A 26,584-nucleotide genomic window follows, 5' to 3' on the forward strand; every position below is an offset into this window, starting at 1 on the left:
AGTGCTATGTGGGAACTCCTTCAAGACTGTTGGAAAAGCATTCCAGGTGTATCTGGTTGAGAGAATGCCAGGAGTGTGCAAATATGTCAAGGCAAAGGGTGGCTGCTTTGAAGAATATAAAATATATTTTGATTTGTCGAGCACTTTATTTTATTTTTGGTTACGACATGATTCCATGCGTTTCATAGTTTTGATGTCTTCACTATTGTTCTGCAATGTAAAAAATGAGAACCCTTCAATAAGTATGTGTCTGAACTTTTGACTGGCACTGTACATGGTAAGCTAGAAACACATTTAACACCAATGTTGGTTAAACCCTTGAAGTGACTACCATAGTACTGTAGACACCTTTTTCATAAGAATTATTCAATGTATTTAGTCTCTCTGCCTAGCTGATTGTCAGGGGTGGGTGTAGTGCTTTCAATATAAACAAGATGTATTGATTTATCAATCATTGGGCTTATTTTCATCTCTGGAAATGGCAGAAAAATGTATGACCTTTTATTAAATGTATTTTACCACTTGTGGTTTGTAGTGTACCACCAATATTGTTTTCCACTTTCACCCACATTCTCTCTTGCAATTGTCCTGCCCTTCAGAATTCATGTAGATCAACTGGTACTTGTGAAATGATTCAATGTTCCTTTTGATACTGTACACCTTTTACTACTAAGCTATCTGGAATTTAAGGTAATACGGAGAATAATTTTGCAATTTGATTATACATTTTATGTCCCCTTGAAGTATAAAAAAATAGTAAAATGTTTTATTGGCCTTACTGCTATTAGCCCATACAAATGCATCGAACAGCCCCCCTCAAAAAATCTAAAACAATCAGAAGTTTGTCCTGTATCTGAGAGACAGTGTAGTCAGACCTCTACTTTTTCCACATTTTGTTACTTAAAAAAAAAAAAAATTGATTAAATTGTTTTCAATTTCCAAACAATTTCCCATAATGACAAAGCAAAAACCATTTAATATACTTTGCTCTGTTCATCTTTCCCTTGATCCTGACTAGTCTCCCAGTCCCTGCTGCTGGAAAAGCATCCACACAGCATGTTGCTGCCACCATGCTTTACCGTAGGATGGGTGTCAGGTTTCCTCCAGAAGTGTCGCTTGGCATTCAGTCTAAAGAGTCAAATCTTGGGTTCATCAAACCAGATAATATTGTTTCTCATGGTCTGAGTCCTTTAGGTGCCATTTGGCAAACTCCAGAGGCCTGTCATGTGCCTTTTACTGAGGAGTGGCTTCCATCTGGCCACTCTACTTTACTTTAAAAGCCTGATTTGGTTGAGTGGTGCTGCAGAGATAGTTGTCCTTCTGGAACTTTCTCGCATCTCCAGAGGAACTCCAGGATTTCTGGCAGAGAAGGGCATTGGTCAGGGAGGTGACCAAGAACCCAATGGTGTTCTTGGTCACCTCCCTGACCAAGGCTCTTCTCCCTCGATTTGCTCAGTTTGGCTGTGCGGACAGCTTTAGGACGAGTTTTGGTTGTTCCAAACTTCTTCCATGTAAGAATAATAGAGGCCACTATCTTCTTGGAGATCTTCAATGCTGTATAAATGCTTTGGTAACCTTTCCCAGATCTGTACCTCGACATAATCCTGTCTCGGAGCTCTAAGGACAGTTCCTTTGACCTCATGGCTTGGTTTTACCTCTGACATCAAATTGTATTTGTCACATGCACCTAATACAACGGGTGTAGACCTTACAGTGAAATGCTTACTTGCAGGCCATTAATGAACAATGCATTTAACAAAAGACCCCCACAAAAGTAAGATAAGAATAACAAATAATTAAAGAATAGCTGTAAATAACAATAGCGGGGCTATATACAGGTGTTACCTGTACAGAGTCTATGTTCGGGGGCACCGGTGTTGAGGTAATATGTACATGTAGTTATTAAAGTGACTATGCATAGATAAGAGTAGCAGCAGTGTAGAAGAGGGGGGTGGGGGCAATGCAAATAGTCTGGGTAGCCATTTGATTAGATGTTTAGGAGTCTAATTGCTTGAGGGTAGATGCTGTTTAGAAGCCTCTTGGACCTAGACTTGGCGCTCCGGTACCGCTTGCTGTGAGGTAGCAGAGAGAACAGTATGACACAGGTGGCTGGAGTGTTTTATCATTTTTAGGTTCTTCCTCTGACACAGCCTGGTATAGGGGTCCTGGATGGCAGGAAGCTTGGCCTGGTGATTTACTGGGCCTTACGCACTACCCTCTGTGTAGTGCCTTGCGGTCGCAGGCTGAGCAGTTGCCATACCATGCAGTGATGCAACCCGTCAGGATGCTCTCAATGGTGTTGCTGTAAAACCTTTTGAGGATCTGCGGACCCATGGCAAATATATGCTCAGATAATCGCATCGTATTCTTTCGCAGTAAATCCTTTTTTAAATCTGATTCTAGGCTTTCGATACATGTGAGACACTTGTATTTTCATGAATGTTTAATATGACTATTTAAGTAGCGATCGCCGTATGTTGTGGAATTTCAGCCCGCTAACGGGTTCCGTGCGCAGAGGTTAAAGTAATGGACTGTTTCTCTTTGCTTTTTTTGAGCTATTATTTTACCAAATAGGGCCATTTTTTTGTATACCACCCCTACCTTGTCACAACACAACTGATTGGCTCAAACGCATTTGAAGGAATAAAATTCCACAAATGATCTTTTAACAAGGCATACCTGTTAGTTGAAATGCTTTCCAGGTGACTGCCTCTTGAAGCTTGTTGAGAGAATGCCAAAAGTGTGCAAAGCGGTCATAAAGGCAAAGGGTGGCTACTTTGAAGAATGTCAAATATATTTTGAGTTGTGTTACACTTTTTTGGTTACTACATGATTCCATATGTGTTATTTCATAGTTTTGGTGTCTTCACTATTATAATGCAATGTAGAAAATAGTACAAATAAAGAAAACCCCTTGAATGAGTAGGTGTCCAATCTTGACGTGTGTGTGTGAAAGAAAAGCACCTTTTTTTTGGTTCATTAAAATAACATCAAATTGATCAGAAATACAGTTTAGACTTTGTTGTAAATGACTTGTTGCTGGAAACGGCAGGTTCTTTTGTGGAATATCTGCATAGGTATACAGAGGCCCATTATCAGCAACCATCACTCCTGTGTTCCAATGGCACGTTGTTAGCTAATCCAAGTGTATCATTTTAAAAGGCTAATGGCCAGAAACTGGAAGTTACATTAAATGGTAACCGCAAAACACCAGTCTCAACGTCAACAGTGAAGAGGCGACTCCGGGATGTTGGCCTTTTAGGCAGAGTTCCTCTGTCCAATGTCTGTGTTCTTTTGCCAGATCTTCAGTTTCTTGGCAATTTCTTGCATGGAATAGCCTTTATTTCTCAGAACAAGAATAGACTGACAAGTTTCAGAAGGAAGTGCTTTGTTTCTGGCCATTTTGAGCCTGTAATCGAACCCACAAATGCTGATGCTCCAGATACTCAACTAGTCTAAAGAAGGCCAGTTTTATTGCTTCTTTAATCAGAACAACAGTTTTTAGCTGTGCTAACATAATTGCAAAAGGGTTTTCTAATGATCAATTAGCCTTTTAAAATTATAAACTTGGATTAGCTAACACAACGTGCCATTGGAACACAGGAGTGATAATGGCTGATAATGGTCATCTGTACGCCTATGTGATCTACCGTTTCCAGCTACAATGGTAATTTACAAGATAATCAATGTCTACACTGTATTTCTGATCAATTTGGTGTTATTTTAATGAACAAAAATTGTGCTTCTAAGTGACCCCAAACTTGAACGGTAGTGTATGTATATGAGAACAAAACATAAATGTGACATGCAACAATTTGTAATATTTGACTTAGTTACAGTTAAGGAAATCGGTCAATTTAAATGAATTCATTAGGCCATAATCTATGGATTTCACAGGACTAGGCAGGGGTGCTGCCATGGGTGAGCATAGGCACACCCACATGGGAGCCAGGCCCAGCCAATCAGAATTAGTTTTTCCCACAAGGGCTTTATTGCAGACAGAAATACTCAAAATGAGAGAAATACGCTTTTTGTGCATATGGAAAATTCCTAGTATTTGTATTTATTTCAGCTCATGAAACATGGGGACGAACAATACGTGGCGGTTTTTATGTTTTGTTCAGTGTACTTCCATAAATTTCTTTCAACTGGTACCAGGGGACGTTCAGACGAGTCTTGAGGCCTATGGGCGTCTTGGAGCAAAACAACCGACATATTCGTGTCAGTGAGGGTCATCTTTGCAGGGCAGTCCCTCCAGGATTCTGCGTTTCTGTGATTCATTGCAAAGTCAACACATATGATGCAGTAGTTCGCAATTTTGACCAATTCCCACACTTTTTGCGCATACAAGGGTCCAATCAAAAGTGGGTTTGTAATTTTTTTTACCACTTACTGCACTGTTACCGTGGAAAATGGCCCAATCCAACCACACGTCAACAGGTTTTTTTCTTATTTTTTTCCCTCTCTCCTCCCTGGCCTGTCAGCATATTCGCGTGCCAAGATGGGTGATTGTTGATGGCTGACGGGCAGTATAATGAACAGAAATCAATCTCATTTGCCAACAAAGATAACAGCTAACGACCGTGCGAAACAATTTCCAAATGTTTTTGGAAACTAGAGAATGTTGACGATCAAGTCACTTCGAATCAGCAGAGCATATGAGAATGTCAGAACAGTTCCCACAGCTGCGGCAGATCATGACTGAAGTGGTAGCAGGGAAGACTGTGGCAAGCGCTGAAAGAATCAAGTTGTGGCGTTTTACTCAAACTTTTACTCCGCTAACCTTGGCTTTAGTGGGAGGGTCAGCACTCTCTCCCCAGTATGTCTATGGAGAGTGCGGCTCAAAGCACTGAGTGCAATTTGTCAGCTTTGCTGTTTTAAACTCTCTAATACTTATCATGAAAGCACAATTTTTTAAATACATGGAATAGTAAATATCAACAATTCTCTATTTTTACATTTTCTCTTCATCTCCCTTACAACCCTTTCAGAAAAAGTCTTCAAAATTCTTGCTTGTGATAACTTATTAGAAAGAAATACTGATCCTCAAATTGAAAGAGATTGATCAGCTTTGAATCTGTTAAGAGATGCATCCTGTGTTGATGGCAAGCCAGATGGAGAGGTGTGAATGGATTATGTCAGATGTTTAAAGGAAAACAACCAAAATTGAGCACTTTAGATGTTCTAATTGTTTTTCTATTATGTATTCTGCTTAAAGTCGTCCTCAAACTGAGCACATTACTTTTATTGCTTTATATGAAATGTATAGCAGAGTTTCAGAAAAGTTTATACTTTTTTTTTTGGCTGTAGAAATCACAAATGTTGCTAAATCTTGGAGGGATACGGGTCATATTAGTGTGTAGCTCATACTGTTCGGATGCTGCATAAAGAAGTTGGCAGATCAGCTGTACCAACTTCAGATGAATCCCAAGTTGTGGTGGTCATAGAGCAAAATGGAGAACACTCGTTTGCGTGAGTCATCTTTCCATAGAGGGGTTATAAAAGTCTGTAGTCCAAAACTGTTTGGACGATTTTGTGAGACCGATTTTTGGGATGTCTCATTGTCTGACAAACTGCTCTAGCTCTATCAACTTTCACCACAGATGCGGAAGTGTGACATGTGGATCCAATGCAAAAAAAAAATAAATCTCTAGCTGAAACTTACAGATCTTTTTTTATTATGGTTCTTCGATTCAACCTTAGGGGGTTAAAAGGAAAAGTATTTAAACTCAAGTTGAACAAAATGGATACTAGACGGTGACAGTTCACCAATAGTCTTAAGATATATCCTCATAATAAACAGCACCCACATTTCACATATGTGATGTCTTCCTCTGTACCCCAATGCATATATTATTTCAATCAATGAATGTATTAAACTTGAATATAAACCGTAGTTAAAAAAAAAATGGTCTTCAAGCATTAGTTTGTCCAAAAACATGCTTGACTCATCTCTTGCCCAGTGACTCCTGCACAGGCAATGACCTAACATCACACTCAACCCTCTGTCACCAAATAGGCTATACACCCTGCAGTTTCCTCTGAAACCTGCCCACCTTGTCTTTGGACGTGTTGATGCAGGCGTTGTGCTTGTTGCTCTGCAGGTGGTGCCAGTACTTGAGCAGTTCGTTGGGGTGAAACTGGTGGGAGGTTATGAGGTGGCTATACTTGCAGCTGGAGTAGGACACCCGCCAGTGGTTGAACAGGAACTCATTAGGCGGCGGCGTGGGTTCGATCCGCAGCTTGGCCAGGCAGATGCCCACGTAAACGTCCTCCAGATGCAGCCTGCGGATACCCAGGGAGGCCCTGTATATCTTTCCAGCCAGGTCCCCTGAGAACACATAGCCCGTTCCTGAGCAGAAAGTAGGGTACACCTCACTGGGGTACAGCTCGGAGGGCATGTACCACTTGCTATTCTTGTTCCTGTTGGGTGCATAGCCCCTCATCAGGTAGCCTGTAATATAGTCCCGTTTGGGGTGCATCTCTGGCTGGAGCAGCTTGTGCACGAGATACTCTGTGTTGACAAACATGTCACTGTCTGTCTTCATGACATAGTTGGTGCCCGGGCAGTGCGTGGACACCCAGTGCATGCCCATCAGGGTTTTTATAGTCAGGTTGTTGTAAGTGTCCATGTAATCCTGCTGGATGATGTCACGGTGCCTCCGGCTCTCGGCCTCCAGGCTGCTCTGCTGCAGGCGGCCCACCCTGCCCTCCTTTACGCCTAACAGGAAGAGCCTAACAAAGCTTAGGCCCGGGACCATGCTCTCGTTCCCCCAGGTCTGCCGAATGGTCTCCCTGGCTTCCACCTGATTGGCCTCCGTGGCTATCAGCAGCACCAGGAAGGGCTCTGGGTTGCCCTCCCGGCACTTGTCGGGCTCATTGATGATGTAAGGGTATGGCTCTGAGGTCAGCAGGCCCCTTAGCCCGACTTCCCCACTCAAGCTAGCATTAGCCGCCACTGAGTTCTCCAGTCCCGTAATCCCCTGTGGAAAGGAGAAGTCCTGAGGGGAACTGAGGTTGGCATTTCTTTCCGGAGGCGAAGGGGGAACCAGTGCGTCCCTCCATAGAGTCTGTGATGAGCTGTGATTCCCTTTTTCTTTGGTAGAGTGTAGTCCTCTTTCGGTGTAAGCCACTAGGTGCTCCCTCTGCCATGTTGGCCCCCTGAGGCCCGGCAGCCAGTCTTGATGGCCCAGGATGATCAGGAGCGAGAGGAGAGACAGTAGGCCAGCGACATGCGTGTAGCAGTGGCGCCTCCTCCACTGCATGGTGTCTGTGTACCACCTCACGTGGGCAGTCGTAACACACTCGGTCAGGTCAGGCGTATGCTGTGTGCGATATCGTTGATGAACCAAGTAATTAGTCGGGAGGTGGTGCATGTATTGAACCGTAACATTCAAGTCACTTTGAATTGTTGGTCAGTTGTCAAACCTGCCCATATGTTTCAACCAGGTTCATGCGGTCTTCAGCAGAGGCCAACGTTTTTATCTAGGAGAAAAACAACAGTGATAATGTTAGCACAAGTTAAAACCATCAAACGCTTTGTCTAGGGTGCCTGAGGGATTGTAGTGGTGTGATAACATACAGTGCATTGGGAAAGTATTCAGACACGTTGACTTTTTCCACATTTTGTTACGTTAAAGCCTTGTTCTAAAATTGATTGATTTGGGGAAAAAAACTATTTAATCTACACACTACCCCACAATGACAAAGCAAAAACAGTTTTTTGTGAATGTAAATACAAAAAAAAAACTACATTTAAAATAGCATTCAGACCCTTTACTCAGTACTTTGTTGAAGCACCTTTTGGCATCGATTACAGCCTCGAGTCTTCTTGGGTATGACGCTGCAAGTTTGGCTTGGTCAGGCTCCCGAGACGGGCACATAGCGCACCGCTCACGAGCATACTACTCGCCAATGTCCAGTCCCTTGACTACAAGGTTGATGAAATCCGAGCAAGGCATTCCAGAGAGACATAAGAGACTAACGTTCTTTGCTTCAAGGAAACATGGCTCACTCAAGACATACTATCGGAGTCGGTACAGCCACCTGGTTTCTTCATGCATCTCGCCGACAAAGGAGCATCTTTCTGGTAAGAAGAGGGACGGGGGTGTATGCCTTATGATTAACGAGACATGGTGTGATCATAACAACATACAGGAACTCAAGTCCTTCTGTTAACCTGACTTAGAATTCCTCACTATCAAATGTCGACCGCATTATCTACCAAGAGAATCCTCTTCGATTATAATCACAGCCGCATATATTCCACCCCCCCAAGCAGGCACATCGATGGCCCTAAACAAACTTTATTTGACTCTGTAAACTGGAAACCACATCCTGAGGCTGCATTCATTGTAGCTGGGGATTTTAACAAGGCTAATCTGAAAACAAGACTCCCTAAATTCTATCAGCATATCGATTGTGCTACCAGGGCTGGTAAAAACTTCCGCAATGCATATAAGGCCCTCCCCCGCCCTCCTTTTGGAAAAGCTGACCACGACTCCATTTTGTTGCTCCCTGCCTATAGACAGAGACTAAAACAGGAAGTTCCCGCGCTCAGGTCTGTTCAACGCTGGTCCGACCAATCTGATTCCACGCTTCAAGATTGCTTCGATCACGTGGATTGGGATATGTTCCGCATTGCGTCAAACAACAACATTGATGAATACGCTGATTCGGTGAGCGAGTTTATTAGCAAGTGCATCGGCGACGTCGTACCCACAGCAACTATTAAAACATTCCCAAACCAGAAACTGTGGATTGATGGCAGCATTTGCGCGAAACTGAAAGTGCGAACCACTGCTTTTAACCAGGGCAAGGTGACCGGAAACATGACCGAATACAGTGTAGCTATTCCCTCCGTAAGGCAATCAAACAAGTTAAGCATCCATGTAGAGACAAAGTAGAGTCGCAATTCAACGGCTCAGACACGAGGTATGTGGCAGGGTCTCAGTCAATCACAGATTACAAAAAGAAAACCAGCCCCGTCGCGGACCAGGATGTCTTGCTCCCAGACAGACACAACTTCTTTGCTCACTTTGAGGACAATACAGTGCCACTGACACGGCCCGCTACCAAAACCTGCGGACTCTCCTTCACTGCAGCCGATGTGAGTAAAACATTTAAACGTGTTAATGTTGTAAAAGACTATTGAAGCTGGAAACAGCTGATTTTGTTTTAATGGAATATCTACATAGGCCCATTATCAGCCACCATCACTCCTGTGTTCCAATGGCACGTTAAGTTAGCTAATCCAAGTTTATAATTTTAAAAGGCTAATTGATCATTTAGAAAGCCCTTTTTGCAATTATGTTAGCACAGCTGAAAACTGTTCTGATTAAAAAAGCAAGAAAACTGTCCGCCTTTAGACTAGTTGAGTATCTGGAGCATCAGCATTTGTGGGTTCGATTACAGGCTCAAAATGGTACTTTCTTCTGAACCTCGTACTTTCTTCTGAACCTCGTCAGTCTATTCTTGCTCTGAGAAATGAAGGCTATTCCATGCGAGAAATTGCCTAGAAACTGAAGATCTCGTACAATGCTGTTTACTACTCCCTTCACAGAACAGCGCAAACTGGCCCTAAACAGAATCGAAGGAGTGGGAGGCCCCAGGGCACAACTGAGCAAGAGGACAAGTACATTAGTGTCTAGTTTGAGAAACAGACGCCTCACAAGTCCTCAACTGGCAGCTTCATTAAATAGTACCCGCAAAACACCAGTCTCAACGTCAACAATGAAGAGCCGACTCTGGGATGCTGGCCTTCTAGGCAGAGTTGCAAAGAAACAGCTATATCTCAGACTGGCCAATAAGAAGAAAAGATTAAGATAGGCAAAAGAACAGACACTGGACAGAGGAACTCTGCCTAGAAGGCCAGCGTCTCGTTATACAATAGTTAGTGGCACCCTTCTCTTTTAGCGCCTCTCTCCCTAATATTGACACCCACTTTCGACTGGTACTGTATGTGTTACAATTTACATAAAAAAAGGACTACTAATGTTGCTTTGCATGTGAGTCATGCAAGTCTAACTGGAGCCAGTTACTTTTGAGAGAAAATAAACAACATTACTCTTAATGACATGCCACAGGATCTATTATTATACTTGTATTTACATTTGTATCAGTTTTTTAAACCCTCACTTTTAGATGTGTTATAAAGAGGAAACCAACATCCTGTTAGAGTGACTTCTTAGCAAATCTTCTCTTAAAATGAGGGCTATTTGTGCCTTTCCTTGTAAGGAACCGCCCTTGTGCATGATTAAGGTTACTATCTAATATATGGGTGGACTAAATAAGTTAACTATGAAGATCTATGTCCTCAATCGCTCCTTTAGACAATTGGAGGAATTGATACTTGGATAAGGTGTAAGCAAGAAGTGGGCACATTTGGCACAGCAACCCAAGCAAACTGAAAAAGTATGTTTAATTTAGATTGCTGTGAAAGCACTGCACTGTTTTCACATTTTTGGGCAACTAGTCCCCTGGAGTGGTGTGGGTTCTCTCACATTCGACTGGATTACATGCCGCTCTCTTAAAATACCCCCCCCCAGACAAAGGGTTGTTTGTGAGAGCGCACAAAAGGTGCTAAAAAGCCAAATCCCTCATGTAGGCATCCTCTGGAATGCAAAGAAACATTAAACACACACACACACACACACACACACCCCAATGTGTTCTCAGGTTCTAAACAAAAACGAGCTCTCAAAGCTATATATTCCTTCCTAGCAGCCAGCACCTGTGCATCAGTGTGTACATGGCAGCTTTTACTACCAATACGCTCTTGTAAGAGCATGTGTGTGTTTTTGAGCTGTAATTGAGCACGCCGGACCAGAAGACATACCTGTTCCCCCAGTTCAAGTCGTTTCAGGGCAGGACGGAGGGCTTGCTCCCCTCATCTCTCATCTACTAGGGCACAACAACCTGCCCATGACTCTGCCCAGTGCTGCTGCCAGCTTCAATGGTTTATCTATTTCTTCCTGTCCACCACACACCTTGGCTCACCTCTCAGCTCCATCTCACGGTTACCGTTTTATCGCTGCTTTTCTCTCTGTGTGGGGTGGCCCAATCACGGTGCGACTGCTTCTATGGATCCCGCTTTGGACGGTGTCGTTCCTTCTCTGCCATGTTTTTCAATGCCTTTTGCTGCGAACGCACCCACACGCGCAGAGCGATCCCTCCCTTGGTTTTAAATATGACTCATTGTCAAATTCACTCGGGCACACTGGCTCTTGGTGCCTGTGTGTGTGTGTGTGTGTGTAGAGCACCCGAGCTACATTCTCTTCATCCACGGTGCTCTCTGTGTCGCTTATGTCTCTTCTGCCCCCACACGCTTCCCCTCTATCAACCTCCCTCGCTCCCTATCTCTCTTGCTGTGCTATCGCTCTGTCGCATCTGCTCTAGCTGGTGGGGGCTACTGAGGGGGGCAGGGCTGTTTTCTCTATATGGTCTGATGGATAGTTGCAGGCTTGGTGACAGTATGCTAGTGTTGTCACGATACCAGATTTTAGTGTTGCACGGTATACCGGTACCACTGTAATGTCACGGTACCAAAACGCCATGTTTACTTATAATACCAACATTTTAGAATACCGTAGTACCGTGTCTTAAATACTACCGACTTTCTCAGTCCTACCAATCTAAAAAATCTGCTGGCGCCTGTTATAAAATGTTTATGAAGTCTGTTTTGTTTCAATTCAGTTGAATTTAATAAGCAACAGCCACTAGTCTCTTGTATGCACAGGTCCAATATCCACTTCACTTTCATGCGCATATCATGTGTGGCAGCTGTAATCAGCCAGCTGCATCCCCTACATGCCCTTACCTGCTTTTCTCCGTCCTCTCTTCACGTGCGTCTATTCCTCCGTCAGTTTTAGAAATATATAATTTAGCCGTGATGGCGAGCATGGATGCAGTCCCTGATGAGTCTTCTGTTAGATTTGTACATTTGTTACATTGTATCATTATCACTTGTTATAACCAAGAGTACAGACTAGACTTTGAAAGTTCACTGTCATGCAGCCTCAGCTGCAGTGTCAGCGAGGGAACATAGAGCACCACTTCGTGACAGGCATCCTTACAGCAAAGATAAATGTTTTTTGTCTCTAGCCTAAATGGTTAAAAAAAAATATGACCCATTTTTACTGGATGTGCCTTTTTTTCCCCTTTTTAATTGGGATTCACGCGCATTTTATTTACGGGCCATTTTAAACTAGTCCCGTGTCGCTATTTATTGGTTTGATTACAAGTGTTATGTAAATATGAAAAATATTTTGGCTGGTAAAAAATAACCTCAGTGGCTGGTAGATTTTATTTTTTTTCTGCCACAGTGGCTGGGGGACCAAAAAGGTAATTTTAGGCCCTGGTTTGGATCATTACAATTTTTTAAATGTACCGAAGAAAAATAAAGTATCCCTTTACATTTCTCTTTGAGAGCATGGCTCTTCTGTGGCTTGTTGTGCAGGCCTATGACTGGCATTCCAGTCAGGCCAGTGTTGATGTAGTTTAAGCAGCTTGACTTCCACAGACTATCCCAGCAAAGCTGCTGATTCACTAATCTGTCTGTGAGGCCAGTAGATCATGAATAGGAAAGAGAAGACAGTGGGAAAGAAACTAGATGCGAGGGAGATTTAGGGACAAGAGCACTAGAGGGATAGACCAAAAACCTTTGCAGGGGCAGAGGCCCCCCATACAGGTTTACTAACTTTTTGACTGGACTGGAGGACTAATGGCCTAGTATTGACTGATTTTGAGAGTTAGGGTGACCAATGTCATTAAGAATTGGCACCAAAGAAGTACAGACCTACATAGAAATGGTTACTTATATTTTCCACATACTTGGAGAATCATACTTGAATACTCCTCGCATCCTTCCTCATCCTCAAACCCCATTGGATGACAGTCACACGTCCCTCCACTCTGACCACCTCCAATGGATTTTGGAGAGAGAGGACGCGAGGGATTTGCAATTGAAATTCTCCCTTGGACTAGATGGACAAAATTTGTATTAAACCGCCCCTCTAACTCAATCCTTTATTGGTGGACGCTGTGCGCTATGTGGACAGCTAAATTAGTCTGATAAAATATTCACAGTTCATTATTTTGACAATACAACACAGGCTTGCATAATTTATTGCATAAGAACTTTAATGTACCGCAATAATACATTTAAAAAACAGCCCATGGGCCCGGGATTTTCATTGCATTCTCTTGACTCTGCCCTGAACTATTGAATCATATCTGTCATCTACAACTCAAGTCTGTGCTGCTGCTCATGGAGTTAACTGACAAATCTGCAGGAAGCCGACGCATTATGAGTTCTGAGTAAAATTATATGAAAACATATCTATCTATATAACTCCGAACTCTGCGTCTCTGAACAGATGGCTCTGGTCACAGCAGTTTTCCCTACCATTCAATCTGCCACCTACCTGTGTTGGAAAATAATCTATGGGAAACACTGGGTCAACTGGTGACTCTACATGAAGTTCTGTGGACCGTGTGCCATACATCTCCAATAAAATAAGAGACTAAAGATTTATTCAACCTACTAGTAGAAATCCAACAGGAACCAATGTGTCAAAGCAACATTGCCAGTATTTCAGGGAGTGCTTCAGGGTGGAGTTTCTCCTAGGTTCTAATCTAGGATCAGCTCCCCTTCCCCCAATCCTAACCTGAACCATTAGGGGGAAATGCAAAACTGACCCAAGATCAGCGTCTAGAGGCAACTTCCTCGCGTTCCTAAATTAATATGTATGCCACCGAGGTTCTGGAAAATGGTTCCTCTTTTTTTCTGTACTGAGCAAATTTCAGGTCTGCTGAGTGCAAACTTGAACTTTTAAAATTCTGTGGAACTTCCAGCATGTGTTTACTGTGAACACTGAGGCTGTACCCGCTTTGAGTTTCAGACAGTGGTCAAATAGGCTTCTGTGGATGATCATAATGTAGACCTACCAGAGTGGCCTACCATCAAAAACAAAATGCATCCCATAACATTTGAACATGGAAATGGCTGTTCTATCATGCAGTGTAAAATGTAGGCTTATATTCCACCAGACTTTTGTGGAAAAAACATGCAGGACTTGACATTAACCTGTTTATCCACTTGACCTTCAGACAAGAAGGTGACTGAAAATGTTTGAGAAGAAAAGAACCCACTGCCAAAAGAAACCACTTTAAAAAATAAAATGCATTATTATTCCCATACCATTTATTACAGAGAATCGGATCAATTATGCTACCCTCTGCCGTATTGGCTACGTAGATTAGTCAAGCTTGTCTCAAAATACAACAGTCCTACGTGTCAATGCAATAGAATCAGACTCAGATGCGTTCTGCCTACAACAAATAATTTGCATAGTTTTGCATACTAATAAGTCTTGGATAGTTTGTTTTGGTATGTTGCATTAAAAGTTGATAATGTTGATTTGATCACAATTTCCACCATAAAGAAAAGCATTGAGTGTTAACTAAGGGGGGGGGGGGGGGGGGGGGGGTGTTGAGTGAAGTTCATTTGCAGGCTTATTTCTAATGCGCGCAACTTAGAGGGAATATTGGGTCTGGGTTAGTGATATAACCACTGGTTTGAGTCCCAGGCTCTGGCCGGATCGACAGTATTGAGAGCTCTGACAGTATCGACACTTAGAAACAACCCCCTGTAGATGTTTCTACAGCTCTTCTTTGAAGCCGAGCTCTGGGACTGTCATTAGATGATGAATTACCACTAGACCTTAGAGAGGGTGTGACCCTTGATACACTCCCATCAGACTAGATGCACACCCCTTCCAAGGGGAATCGGCCTGAGGGAGGAGGGAGCAACAGTCATCATACACAACACTGAGGCTCTTGATATGGACAATATATACAGTGCAATTGGAAAGTATTCAGATCCCTTCTCTTGTTCAACATTTTGTTACGTTACAGCCTTATTCTAAGTATACACACAATAACCCATGATGACAAATCAAAAATAGGTTTTAGAGATGTTTGCAAATTTAGTAAAAATGATAAACCGATATCTTATTTACTTAAGTATTCAGGCCCTTTGCTATGAGACTTGAAATTGAGCTCCGGTGCATTCTGATCATATTTGGGATGTTTCTTCAACTTGATTGGAGTCCACCTATGGTCAATTTAAATTGATTAAACATGATTTGGAAAGGCACACACACCTGTCTATATAATGCCCAACAATTGACAGTGCATGTCAGAGCAAAAACCAAGCCATGAGGTCAAAGGGATTGTCCGTAGAGCTCCAAGACAGGCAGCAATTAATTTATTGATGCACCCATCCCGTTAGCGGGATCATTTACGTCAACATCAGCTGGAATGTAGCACGCCAAATTCAAATGTAATTTTCATGAAATCACAAGTGCAATATAGCAAAACACAGTTTAGCTTGTTGTTAATCCACCTGGCATGTCAGATTTCAATAAAGCTTTTCGGCGAAAGCTATCCAAGCGTTTATGTAAGAACATCTCTCTCAGTAGACAAAATACACTGCTCAAAAAAAAACAACACAATGTAACTCCAAGTCAATCACACTTCTGTGAAATCAAACTGTCCACTTAGGAAGCAACACTGATTGACAATACATTTCACATGCTGTTGTGCAAATGGAATAGACAACAGGTGGAAATTATAGGCAATTAGCAAGACACTCCCAATAAAGGAGTGGTCCTGCAGGTGGTGACCACAGACCACTTCTCAGTTCCTATGCTTCCTGGCTGATGTTTTGGCCACTTTTTGAATGCTGGCGGTGCTTTCACTCTAGTGGTAGCATGAGACGGAGTCTACAACCCACACAAGTGGCTCAGGTAGTGCAGCTCATCCAGAATGGGACATCAATGCGAGCTGTGGCAAGAAGGTTTGCTGTGTCTGTCAGCGTAGTGTCCAGAGCATGGAGGCGCTACCAGGAGACAGGCCAGTACATCAAGAGACGTGGAGGAGGCCGTAGGAGGGCAACAACCCAGCAGCAGGACCGCTACCTCAGCCTTTGTGCAAGGAGGAGCAGGAGGAGCACTGCCATAGCCATGCAAAATGACCTCCAGCAGGCCACAAATGTGTCTGCTCAAACGGTCAGAAACAGACACCCATGAGGGTGGTAATGAGGGCCCGACGTCCACAGGTGGGGGTTGTGCTTACAGCCCAACACCGTGCAGGACGTTTGGCATTTGCCAGAGAACACCAAGATTGGCAAATTCGCCACTGGCGCCCTGTGCTCTTCACAGATGAAAGCAGGTTCACACTGAGCACATGTGACATACGTGAAAGTCTGGAGACGCCGTGGAGAACGTTCTGCTGCCTGCAACATCCTCCAGCATGACCGGTTTGGCGGTGGGTCAGTCATGGTGTGGGGTGGCATTTCTTTGGGGGGCCGCACAGCCCTCCATGTGCTCGCCAGAGGTAGCTTGACTGCCATTAGGTACCGAGATGAGATCCTCCGACCCCTTGTGAGACCATATGCTGGTGCGGTTGGCCCTGGGTTCATCCTAATGCAAGACAATGCTAGACCTCATGTGGCTGGAGTGTGTCAGCAGCTCCTACAAGAGGAAGGCATTGATGCTATGGACTGGCCCGCCCGTTCCCCAGACCTGAATCCAATTGAGCACATCTGGGACATCATGTCTCGCTCCATCCACCAACGCCACGTTGCACCACAGACTGTCCAGGAGTTGGCGGATGCTTTTAGTCCAGGTCTGGGAGGAGATCCCTCAGGAGACCATCCGCCACCTCATCAGGAGCATGCCCAGGCGTTGTAGGGAGGTCATACAGGCACGTGGAGGCCACACACACTACTGAGCCTCATTTTGACTTGTTTTAAGGATTTTACATCAAAGTTGGATCAGCCTGTAGTGTGGTTTTACACTTTAATTTTGAGTGTCACTCCAAATCCAGACCTCCATGGGTTGATAAATTTGATTTCCATTGATTTTTGTGTGATTTTGTTGTCAGCACATTCAACTATGTAAAGAAAAAAGTATTTAATAAGAATATTTCATTCATTCAGATCTAGGATGTGTTATTTTAGAGCAGTGTATTACAAACAGCTAGCCGCCAAGTAGATTGGTCACGAAAGTCAGAAAAGCAATAAATTAAATCGCTTACCTTTGATCTTCGGATGTTTACACTCACGAGACTCCCAGTTACACAAATGTTCCTTTTGTTCCATAAAATGTATTTTTATATCCAAAATACCTCCATTTGTTTGGCGCGTTATGTTCAGAAATCCACAGGCATGAACGGTCACGACATCGCAGATGAAAATTCCAAATACACAGCCAAAAACTCTGGGGACACCCAGCTATACACTGACGCGATGTGATCTTTCTCGCTCATTTTTCAAAATAAAAGCCTGAAACTATGTCTAAAGACTGTTCACAACATGGGTAAGCCATAGGAAAATGAATATGGTTGATATCCCTTTAAATGGAGGGAAGGCATTCAAAGGAACATGGAGCTTTCAAAATAGAGGCCACTTCCTGGTTGAATTTTCCTCAGGTTTTCGTCTGCAATATCAGTTCTGTTATACTCACAGACAATATTTTGACAGTTTTGGAAACTTTAGAGTTTTCTATCCTAATCTGACAATTATATGCATATTCTAGATTCTGGGCCTGAGAAATAGGCAGTTAAATTTGGGTACGTTTTTCATCCAAAAATCTAAATACTGCCCCCTACACTCAACAGGTTAAAGGTGTTTCAACAAAGTACTGAGTAAAGGGTCTGAATACTTATGTAAATGTGATATTAAATTTGCTAACATTTCTAAACACGTTTTTTCTTTGTCATTATGGGGTATTGTGTGTAGATTAATGAGGGGGAAAACGATTTAATCAATTTAGAATAAGGCTGTAACGTAACAAAATATGGAAAAAGTCTAGGTCTGAATACTTTCCAAATACATTGTAAATATGTTGTAGACGAGTTCGAGTTGGATGAACTTGCTTACCCTATGCCAATATGTAGGGTTGGCTTTTCATTCATCAGGCTGTAGGTTGACCGTTGTGTTTTTGTTTGTGTTTCAGGAGGGAGCATCTGCCAGGAAGGCCCAGACACCAGCACTGCAGCCCGTTCCCAGACCAGGTATGTATATCTGTCACCACCAAAGCAGGTGACATGAAAACATTGTGTTAATGTAGGCCTTTTGTAGACACAGCTTTCCCAGTCATTCAAAACCCTTGTATCAGCAGTCACCACCAACCCTGGCCCAAAAAGTAACTTTTAGAGCTGGGTTGCAATAAAACTCTGCACGTCATGTTGAACCCCCCGCGGTGTGCATGGTTTCATTACAGCACAGTACTCAAACACCTGATTCAAGACCTTTATTGGTTGAATCTCGTGTGTTTTTAATGGGCAGGCCTGCAGACCCTGTTACTCTCAAGGACTAGAATTAGTGGTTGATTCTACAGTCGTGGCCAAAAGTTGAGAATGACACATTCATTTTCACAAAGTCTGCTGCCTCAGTTTGTAGGATGGCAATTTGCATATACTCCAGAATGTTATGAAGAGTGATCAGATGAATTGCAATTATAATTGCAAAGTCCCTCTTTGCCATGCAAATGAACTGAATCCCCCAAAAACATTTCCACTGCATTTCAGCCCTGCCACAAAAGGACCAGCTGACATCATGTCAGTGATTCTCTCGTTAACACAGGTGTGAATGTTGACAAGGACAGGGCTGGAGATCACTCTGTCATGCTGATTGAGTTCGAATAACAGACTGGAAGCTTCAAAAGGTGCTTAGAATCATTGTTCTTCCTCTGTCAACCATGGTTACCTGGAAGGAAACACGTGCCGTCATCATTACTTTGCACGAAAAGGGCTTCACAGGCAAGGATATTGCTGCCAGTAAGATTGCACCTAAATCAGCAATTTATTGGATCATCAAGAACTTCAAGGAGAGCAGTTCAATTGTTGTGAAGAAGGCTTCAGGGCGCCCCAAAAAGGCCAGCAAGCGCCAGGACCGTCTCCTAAAGTTGATTCAGCTGCGGGATCGGGGCACCACCAGTACAGAGCTTGCTCAGGAATGCAGCAGGCAGGTGTGAGTGCTTCTGCATGCACAGTGAGGCAAAGACTTTTGGAGGATGGCCTGGTGTCAAGAAGGGCAGCAAAGAAGCCACTTCTCTCCAGGAAAAACATCAGGGACAGACTGATATTCTGCAAAAGGTACAGGGATTGGACTGCTGAGGACTGGGGTAAAGTAATTTTCTCTGAATCCCCTTTCCAATTGTTTGGGGCATCCGGAAAAAAGCTTGCCAGAAGAAAAGGTGAGCACTACCATCAGTCCTGTGTCATGCCAACAGTAAAGCATCCTGAGACCATTCATGTGTGGGTTTGCTTCGCAGCCAAGGGAGTGGGCTCACTCACAATTCTGCCTAAGAACACAGCCATGAATAAAGAATGGTACCAACACATCCTCCGAGAGCAACTTCTCCCAACCAGCAGTTTGGTGACGAACAATGCCTTTTCCAGCATGATGGAGCACCTTGCCATAAGGCAAAAGTGATAATTAAGTTCCTCGGGGAACAAAACATCGATATTTTGGGTCCATGGCCAGGAAACTCCACAGACCTTAATCCCATTGACAATTTGTGGGCAATCCTCCAGAGGCAGGTGGACAAACAAAAACCCACAAATTCTGAAAAACTCCCAAGTATTGATTATGCAAGAATGGGCTGCCATCAGTCAGGATGTGGCCCAGAAGTTAATTGACAGCATGCCAGGGCAGATTGCAGAGGTCTTGGGAAAAGAAGGGTCAACACTGCAAATATTGACTCTTTGCATCAACTTCATGTAATTGTCAATAAAAGCCTTTGACACTTATGAAATGCTTGTAATTATACTTCAGTATTCCATAGTAACATCTGACAAAAATATCTAAAGACACCGAGGCAGCAGACTTTGTGAAATTATATTTGTGTCATTCTCAACTTTTGGCCACGACTGTACAATGAGACAGCTTTCTATGTACTACTACAACATGTTCCTGCCGTTTGAAACACTTTCTAAGTCTTTCTCGGGACAACTGATGTTGCTTCAAGGTTGTGACCTAAGCCAAACGTAAGGGATGGTAAGATTCACAGATAAGCATCCGTCCAAATAAGCATCTGTCCTGGGTGCCCAAACCGATCCATATTAAACATGCATCAGTAATGGGAAATAAAATTAACACCTGCCAAATGCGGGTCAATTTAGGTATTGGCGGGTAAGACTTCCTATTTCACCAGCCACATTGGCGGGTGGTCAATTTGCAAGGCTACAGTGCGAGCATTACATTTGTGAATAAAAATAATCAAAAGTCAAATATGAGCACATGTGAGTTAGAAAAATGCTGCAGTATCTCTTTACAAACTATTTATGTGGTTTTGTTTCATAGCAGCTAATTGCACAAAGAAATACGAATCTTATATCCCACCTCACGCAGCAACACTGCCTGGCAGGGAAGCTGTGTGCAATAAGTGAAGTTCATTCATAGATTATTTTCTGGGGGGCATAAAAATTAGCATTATTTACTTGAATATCTACAAAGTGAGCCACTATACCATATTACTACTTAATAATAGATTTTTTGTTTTACACTGAACAACAATTTGAAAACAATTTAAAAGAGTTTACTGAGTTACAATTCATATTATAGTGCATACAGACCCCTTGACTTTTTTCACATTTTGTTACGTTACAGCCTTATTCTAAAATGGATTAAATCGTTTCCCCCTAATAAATACACACACTACCCTGTAATGACAATGCAAAAACAAGTTTTTAGAAATGTTTGCAAATGATTAATAAAAAACTTAAATCACATTTACAGAAGTATCCAGACCCTTTAATCAGTACTTTGTTGAAGCACCTTTGGCAGCGATAACAGCCTAGAGTCTTCTTAGGTATGAAGCTACAAGCTTGGCACACCTGTATTTGGGGAGTTTCTCCCATTCTTCTCTGTAGATCCTCTCAAGCTATGTCAGGTTGGATGGGGAGCGTCGCTGCACAGCTATTTTCAGGTCTCCAGAGATTTTTATCGGGCTCTGGATGGGCCACTCAAGGACATTCAGAGACTTGTCCCGAAGCCATTCCTGTGTTGTCTTGGCTGTGTGCTTCGCCCCAGCTCTGGTGCAGGTTATCAAGGCTCTCTCTGTACTTTGCTCCATTCATCTTTGCCTCGATCCTGACTAGTCGCCCAGTCCCTGCCGGTGAATAACAACCACAGCATGACGCTGCCACCGCCATGCTTCACCGACGGGATGGTTCCAGGTTTCCTCCACATGTGGCGCTTGGCATTCAGGCCAAAGAGTTCAATCTTGGTTATATCAGACCAGAGAATCTTCTGTCATGGTCTGCGAGTCTTTTAGGTGCCTTTTGGCAAACTCCAAGCGAGCTGTCATGTGCCTTTTACTGAGGAGAGGCTTCCATCCGACCACCCTACCATAAAGGCCTGATTGGTGGAGTGCTGCAGTGATGGTTGTCCTTTAGGTAGGTTCTCGCATTTCCACAGAGGAACTCTGGAGCTCTGCCAGAGTGACCATGGGTTCTTGGTCACCTACTTGACCAAGGCCCTTCTCCCCCGATTCAAACTTCAGTTTTGCCAGGCGGCCAGCTCTAGGAGAAGAGTCTTGGTGGTTCCAAACTTCTTCTACTTAAAAATGGAGGCCACTGTGTTCTTGGGGATCTTCAATGCACCAGAAATTGTTGGTACCCTTCCCTAGATCTGTGCCTCGACACAATCCTGTCTCGGAGCTCTACGGACAATTCCTTTGACCTTATGGCTTGGTTTTTGCTCTGACATACACTGTGGGACCTTTATATAGACAGGTGTGTGCCTGTCCAGATAATGTCCAATCAATTGAATTTACCACAGGTTCCTACAATTTGATTGGAGCCAACATCCCAGGTATGATCAATTGAAACAGGATGCACATGAGCTAAATTTTGAGTCTCATAGCCAAGGGTCTGAATATTTATGTAAATAGGGTATTTCTGTTCTTAAACACATTTGCGGAAATTTCTAAACTGTTTTTGGGTATTGTGTGTAAAAAAAATAATACAGAACCACAGCCACTTTTCCAGCCAAATAGAGGAGTCAGAAATGGAGAGAGAATTAATCATTAACCTTTGATCTTCATCAGATGACACTCATAGGACTTCATGTTACACAATACATGTATGTTTTGTTCGGTAAAGTTCATATTTATATCAAAATCTGAGTTTACATTGGCACATTATGTTCAGTAGTTCCAAAACATCTGGTGATTTTGCAGAGCCACATCAATTTACAGAAATATCCATAATAAACATTGCTAAAAGATACAACTGCTATGCATGGCATTTTCGATGCAACTGCTGTGTCAGATTTCAAAGACTTTACGGAAAAAGCACACCATGCAATAATCTGAGTACAGTGCTCAGACCAAAACAACCCAAACAGATATCCGCCATGTTGTGTAGTCAACAGAAGTCAGAAATAGCATTCTAAATATTCACTTACCTTTGATCTTCATCAGAATGCACTCCCAGGAATCCCAGGTCCACAATAAATGTTTGATTTGTTCGATAAAATCCATTTATGTCCAAATACCCCCTTTTTTTGTTTGCGCGTTTAGCACAGTCATCAAAATTCATGAGGCCCGATCACTAGGTGCAGACAAAGTCAAAAAGTTCCGTTACAGTCCGTAGAAACATGTCAAACGATGTATAGAATCAATCTTTAGGATGTTTTTAACATAAATCTCCAATGTTCCAATCGAAGAATTCCTTTATCTTTAGAATTGCACTGGAACGCAAGCTAACTCGCGTCAGCTCATGGCACTCTGGGAGAGACCTTACTCAATCCCCTCTCATTCGCCCCAACTTCACAGTAGAAGCCTCAAACAAGGTTCTAAAGACGGTTGACATCTAGTGGAAGCCTTAGCAAGTGCAATATGACCCCATAGATACTGTATATTCGATAGGCAATGAGTTGTAAAACTACAAACCTCATTTCTCACTTCCTGGTTGGATTTTTCTCAGGTTTTTGCCTGCCATATGAGTTCTGTTATACTCGCATACATCATTCAAACAGTTTTAGAAACTGCAGTGTTTTCTATCCAAATATACTAATTATATGCATATTCTGGCTTTTATGGCTGAGTAGTAGTTTAATTTGGGCACGCTTTTCATCCAAAATTCCCAATGCTGCCCCCTACCCTCGAAGTTAACTAAATCCATTTTAGAACAAGGCTGTAATGTAACAAAATGTGGAAAGAGTCAAGGGGTCTGAATACTTTGACCACCATTTGCCTCATGCAGTGCGACATCTCCTTTGCATAGAGTTGCTGGATATTGGCGGGAACTGGAACACATCGATCCAGAGTCTCCCATTGAGCATATATGGGACACATGTCGGAATATGCAGGCCATGGAAAAACTTGCACATTTTCGGCTTTCAGAAATTGTGTACAGTTTCTTGCGACATGGGGTCGTGCTTTATAATGCTGAAACATAAGGAAATGGCGGTTGGATGAATTGTACGACAATTGGCCTCAGGATCTCGTCACGGTATCTCTGTGCATTCAAATTGCCATCGATAAAATGCAATTGTGTATGTTGTCCGTAGCTTATGCCTGCCCATACTATAACCCCACCGCCACCATGAGGCACTCTGTTCACAACGTTGATAACAGAAAACTGCTCGCTCACACAACACCATCTGCCTGGTACATGCCTGGTAGACTTCCTGAAGTCAGCATGCCAATTGCACGCTCCCTCAAAACTTGACATTTGTGGCATAACAGCATTTTAGTGGCCTCCTATTGTCCCCAGCACAAGGTGCACCTGTGTAATGATCATGGTGTTTAATCAGCTTCTTAATATGCAACACCTGTCAGATGGATGGATTATCTTGACAAAGGAGAAATGCTCACTAACAGGGATGTAAACTAATTTGTGGACAAAGTCTTAGAGAAACAGGTTTTTTGTGCATGGAACATTTCTGGTGTCTTATTTCAGCTCATGAAATTTGGGACCAGGCATGTTGTGCTTTATGTTTTTGTTGAAAAGAATCTGGGCGGCTGGTAGATTTTTATTTTCTACCTACAACAGTGGCTGGTAGACCAATTTTGATTTTATTTTTATTCTCTCTATGCGTTGGAATACTTGGGAAAAGATATCCAAAATGTTAACCACTTGGCGCTGATTTCTTGATTCTCCGTCTTATGTCCCCAAAAAATTGTGGGTGCAAATAGTTGGGGATTCCTAAACTAGAGATGCACGATATATCGGTGAACATGTCGGAATCGGCTAATATTAGCTAAAAATGCTAACATCGGTATCGGCCAATATCTAGTTTACCGGCGATGTTAAAAACTGATGTCAAAGCTAACGTGCATACCTATATAACGTGGGTACATGACGTAATAATGACAAGAAAGATTTTGCGCTTCACGTGCAACACAGCATTCCTAACCAAGCCCACAATGTCGTCTGTGTGGATCAAGCAGTCATTTGAAAGAGTAAGAACATTTTAGCGAGACAACTCAAAGGTGAATGGAATTCATTGTTAAGGGCAATCAACCGTTCTCTGTCGTGTGTGATGTTGGCTTTCGCCGACTGGTCGAGCACAAGTACACACTACCAAGTGCGCTATTTTTCAGATGTTACCCTTCCGGAGTTACACAGTAATAGCGTCACTATTATTAGCTTCACGACATACATACAATGGAACGCCGTTTGGCTCATTGCGTGTCAAAAAAGATACAGTAGCACTGTCAAAGTGGTGCAAACGAATTGTGTTTACAATACCGTGTTAGTAATAAAGCATTGTTTGTTTTGACTGCAGCTTCTGGGGTAGCTAGCTTTAGCTTGGTACCAAGCAAGCACTAATACAACCAGCCTGAAAACAATGACCAGTAGAAACTGCAGTCATTTTCATTATTCTTAGCAATGATTTAGGAATCCTTGTGATTAAGTATTAGCTAGGTGCAACTTGTTGTTCGCCTATTGAACATCAGTTTATGAAAACAAATGGCTAGCCAGCTGCTTAACCCTGTTGCCCAAAGCTAACATTATAAGTTGCTGGCTAGTGAGGCTCGACCGGACCGGGTTATGTGTTGTGAAGCTAGCCACTGTTGTGCTTCTTTTCTTGGGCTTCTATTTAATAATGAATACTCAAAATGTGCACTTGTAAATCATATCAGTTTTAATCAATACAGCTGTAGACAGAAGTCAAAGATGTCTCTCCCGAGTTCTGCAAAATAGGAAAAGTCCAAGTTGCTTTTTTTATGCTTGCCCATAGTGATGTAACTGCCTACATCAACACCTACTCATGAGACCAAGCCCATGCATATACAGTTATACAAACTTGCAGGAGCGAAATATAGTTCCAGTGTTTTCTAAGGGCTCAGCAGTAAGCTTCCACTCCCCAAGTTGCTTTATAGTGGTATGTCTGACTTGTTTCTTATCTCGTTCACTCCCCTGCAGAGTTCTGTCTATGAATCTCTTTAAGCCTTGAGGTGCACTCTCTCACACCCTGTTTTGACTGCAATAATTCGAAGCTCAAATATATACATTGGCTAAATGTCATGCTAATTTCTAAAGATGAATATTGACAGTAGTAGCTCAACAACATTTGATCTGCAAAAATGACAAGTTAATCAGTGGGTGATGGCGGTTTCAGATAAGTGGGGGGAGTAAAAGTATAAATTGCCCCCACCCCTAATGCCTACACACACACACACACACACACACACTCTACTTTGAGAAGTCATACCATCAGCAGCAGATAGTAATAAACCAAATCACATGAATTCGTTCCCCAAATCAAATCACACTAAAACGTATCGGAGGCTATGGATCTAGATGCGTATATGGAATTGTTCATGAAAGGAGAGCTGCCAAACGCCAACGTTATAAACGTCCTGTCAATTCTGTGATCGGCATCCTACACGGAACGCGGTCAGACAAGTGTTTAGCAGCTGCCATCAAGCGTCCGTCATTGTTCCCACACATGGCAGTTATCGTGGAAATGAAAAGAACATGAGGTCCAGAGCTGAAGGTCACTCCTTCCCCGGTCTTTGTGCAGCGTGACGAATCACGTTTGTTTTGCTATCCCCTTCTGTTATTCGGCATCTCTATGGCTGTGTAGAGAAGTCACATTCTCTCTGTGTGTGTGTGTGTGTGTTTAGGGGTGTGTTTTTGTGTGACATGCACTAAATATACAAAAGTATGTGGACACCCCTTCAAATTTGTGGATTCGTTGCTGGCAAGTGTTTAAAATCGAGCACACAGTCTGCAATCTCCATAGACACACTTTGGCAGTAGAATGGCCTTACTGAAGAGCTCAGTGACTTTCAACGTGGCACCGTCATAGGATGCCACCTTTCCACATATCAGTTCGTCAAATTTCTGCCCTGCTAGCGCTTCCCTGGACAACTAAGTGCTGTTGCTTGTAGACGTTTCCACTTCACAATAACTGCTCAGCCGCGACGTGGTAGGCCACACAAGATCACAGAACTGGACCGGCGAGTGCTGAAGCGCGCAGTACGCAAAAATTATGTCCTCGGTTGCAACACTGCCTCTGGAAGCAACTTCATTACAAGAACTGTTTGTCAGGAGCTTC

The 26,584-nt window shown here is 42.9% G+C and overlaps 2 protein-coding genes across 5 annotated transcripts in view; one reads left to right on the plus strand and one right to left on the minus strand.

Annotated features, from left to right (window-relative positions):
* LOC139387437 (parafibromin-like) overlaps positions 1-26,584 on the plus strand; it is a 59,832-nt gene that overhangs the window by 22,688 nt on the left and 10,560 nt on the right. The window contains exon 12 of the mRNA XM_071133611.1: positions 18,021-18,078. Coding sequence (XP_070989712.1) covers positions 18,021-18,078 — 58 coding nt within the window. The remainder of the gene's footprint in view (positions 1-18,020; positions 18,079-26,584) is intronic.
* The window catches only part of LOC139387438 (beta-1,3-galactosyltransferase 2-like), a 34,071-nt gene continuing 11,290 nt past the window's right edge, over positions 3,804-26,584 (minus strand). The window contains exons 2-3 of one of the 4 annotated variants that reach the window (XM_071133614.1): positions 17,945-18,088; positions 3,804-7,485 (exon numbers count right to left, since the gene is read on the minus strand). In XM_071133614.1, the coding sequence (XP_070989715.1) occupies positions 6,021-7,376 (1,356 nt within the window). In that variant the 5' untranslated portion in view covers positions 7,377-7,485; positions 17,945-18,088 and the 3' untranslated portion in view covers positions 3,804-6,020. Of the gene's footprint in view, positions 7,486-10,837; positions 11,369-17,944; positions 18,089-26,584 lie in introns of those variants that run through there. The other 3 variants (XM_071133616.1, XM_071133613.1, XM_071133615.1) reach the window with 3 other exon arrangements.

Source organism: Oncorhynchus clarkii, chromosome 28, assembly GCF_045791955.1.
Source record: "Oncorhynchus clarkii lewisi isolate Uvic-CL-2024 chromosome 28, UVic_Ocla_1.0, whole genome shotgun sequence".
Classification (NCBI taxonomy): domain Eukaryota; kingdom Metazoa; phylum Chordata; class Actinopteri; order Salmoniformes; family Salmonidae; genus Oncorhynchus; species Oncorhynchus clarkii.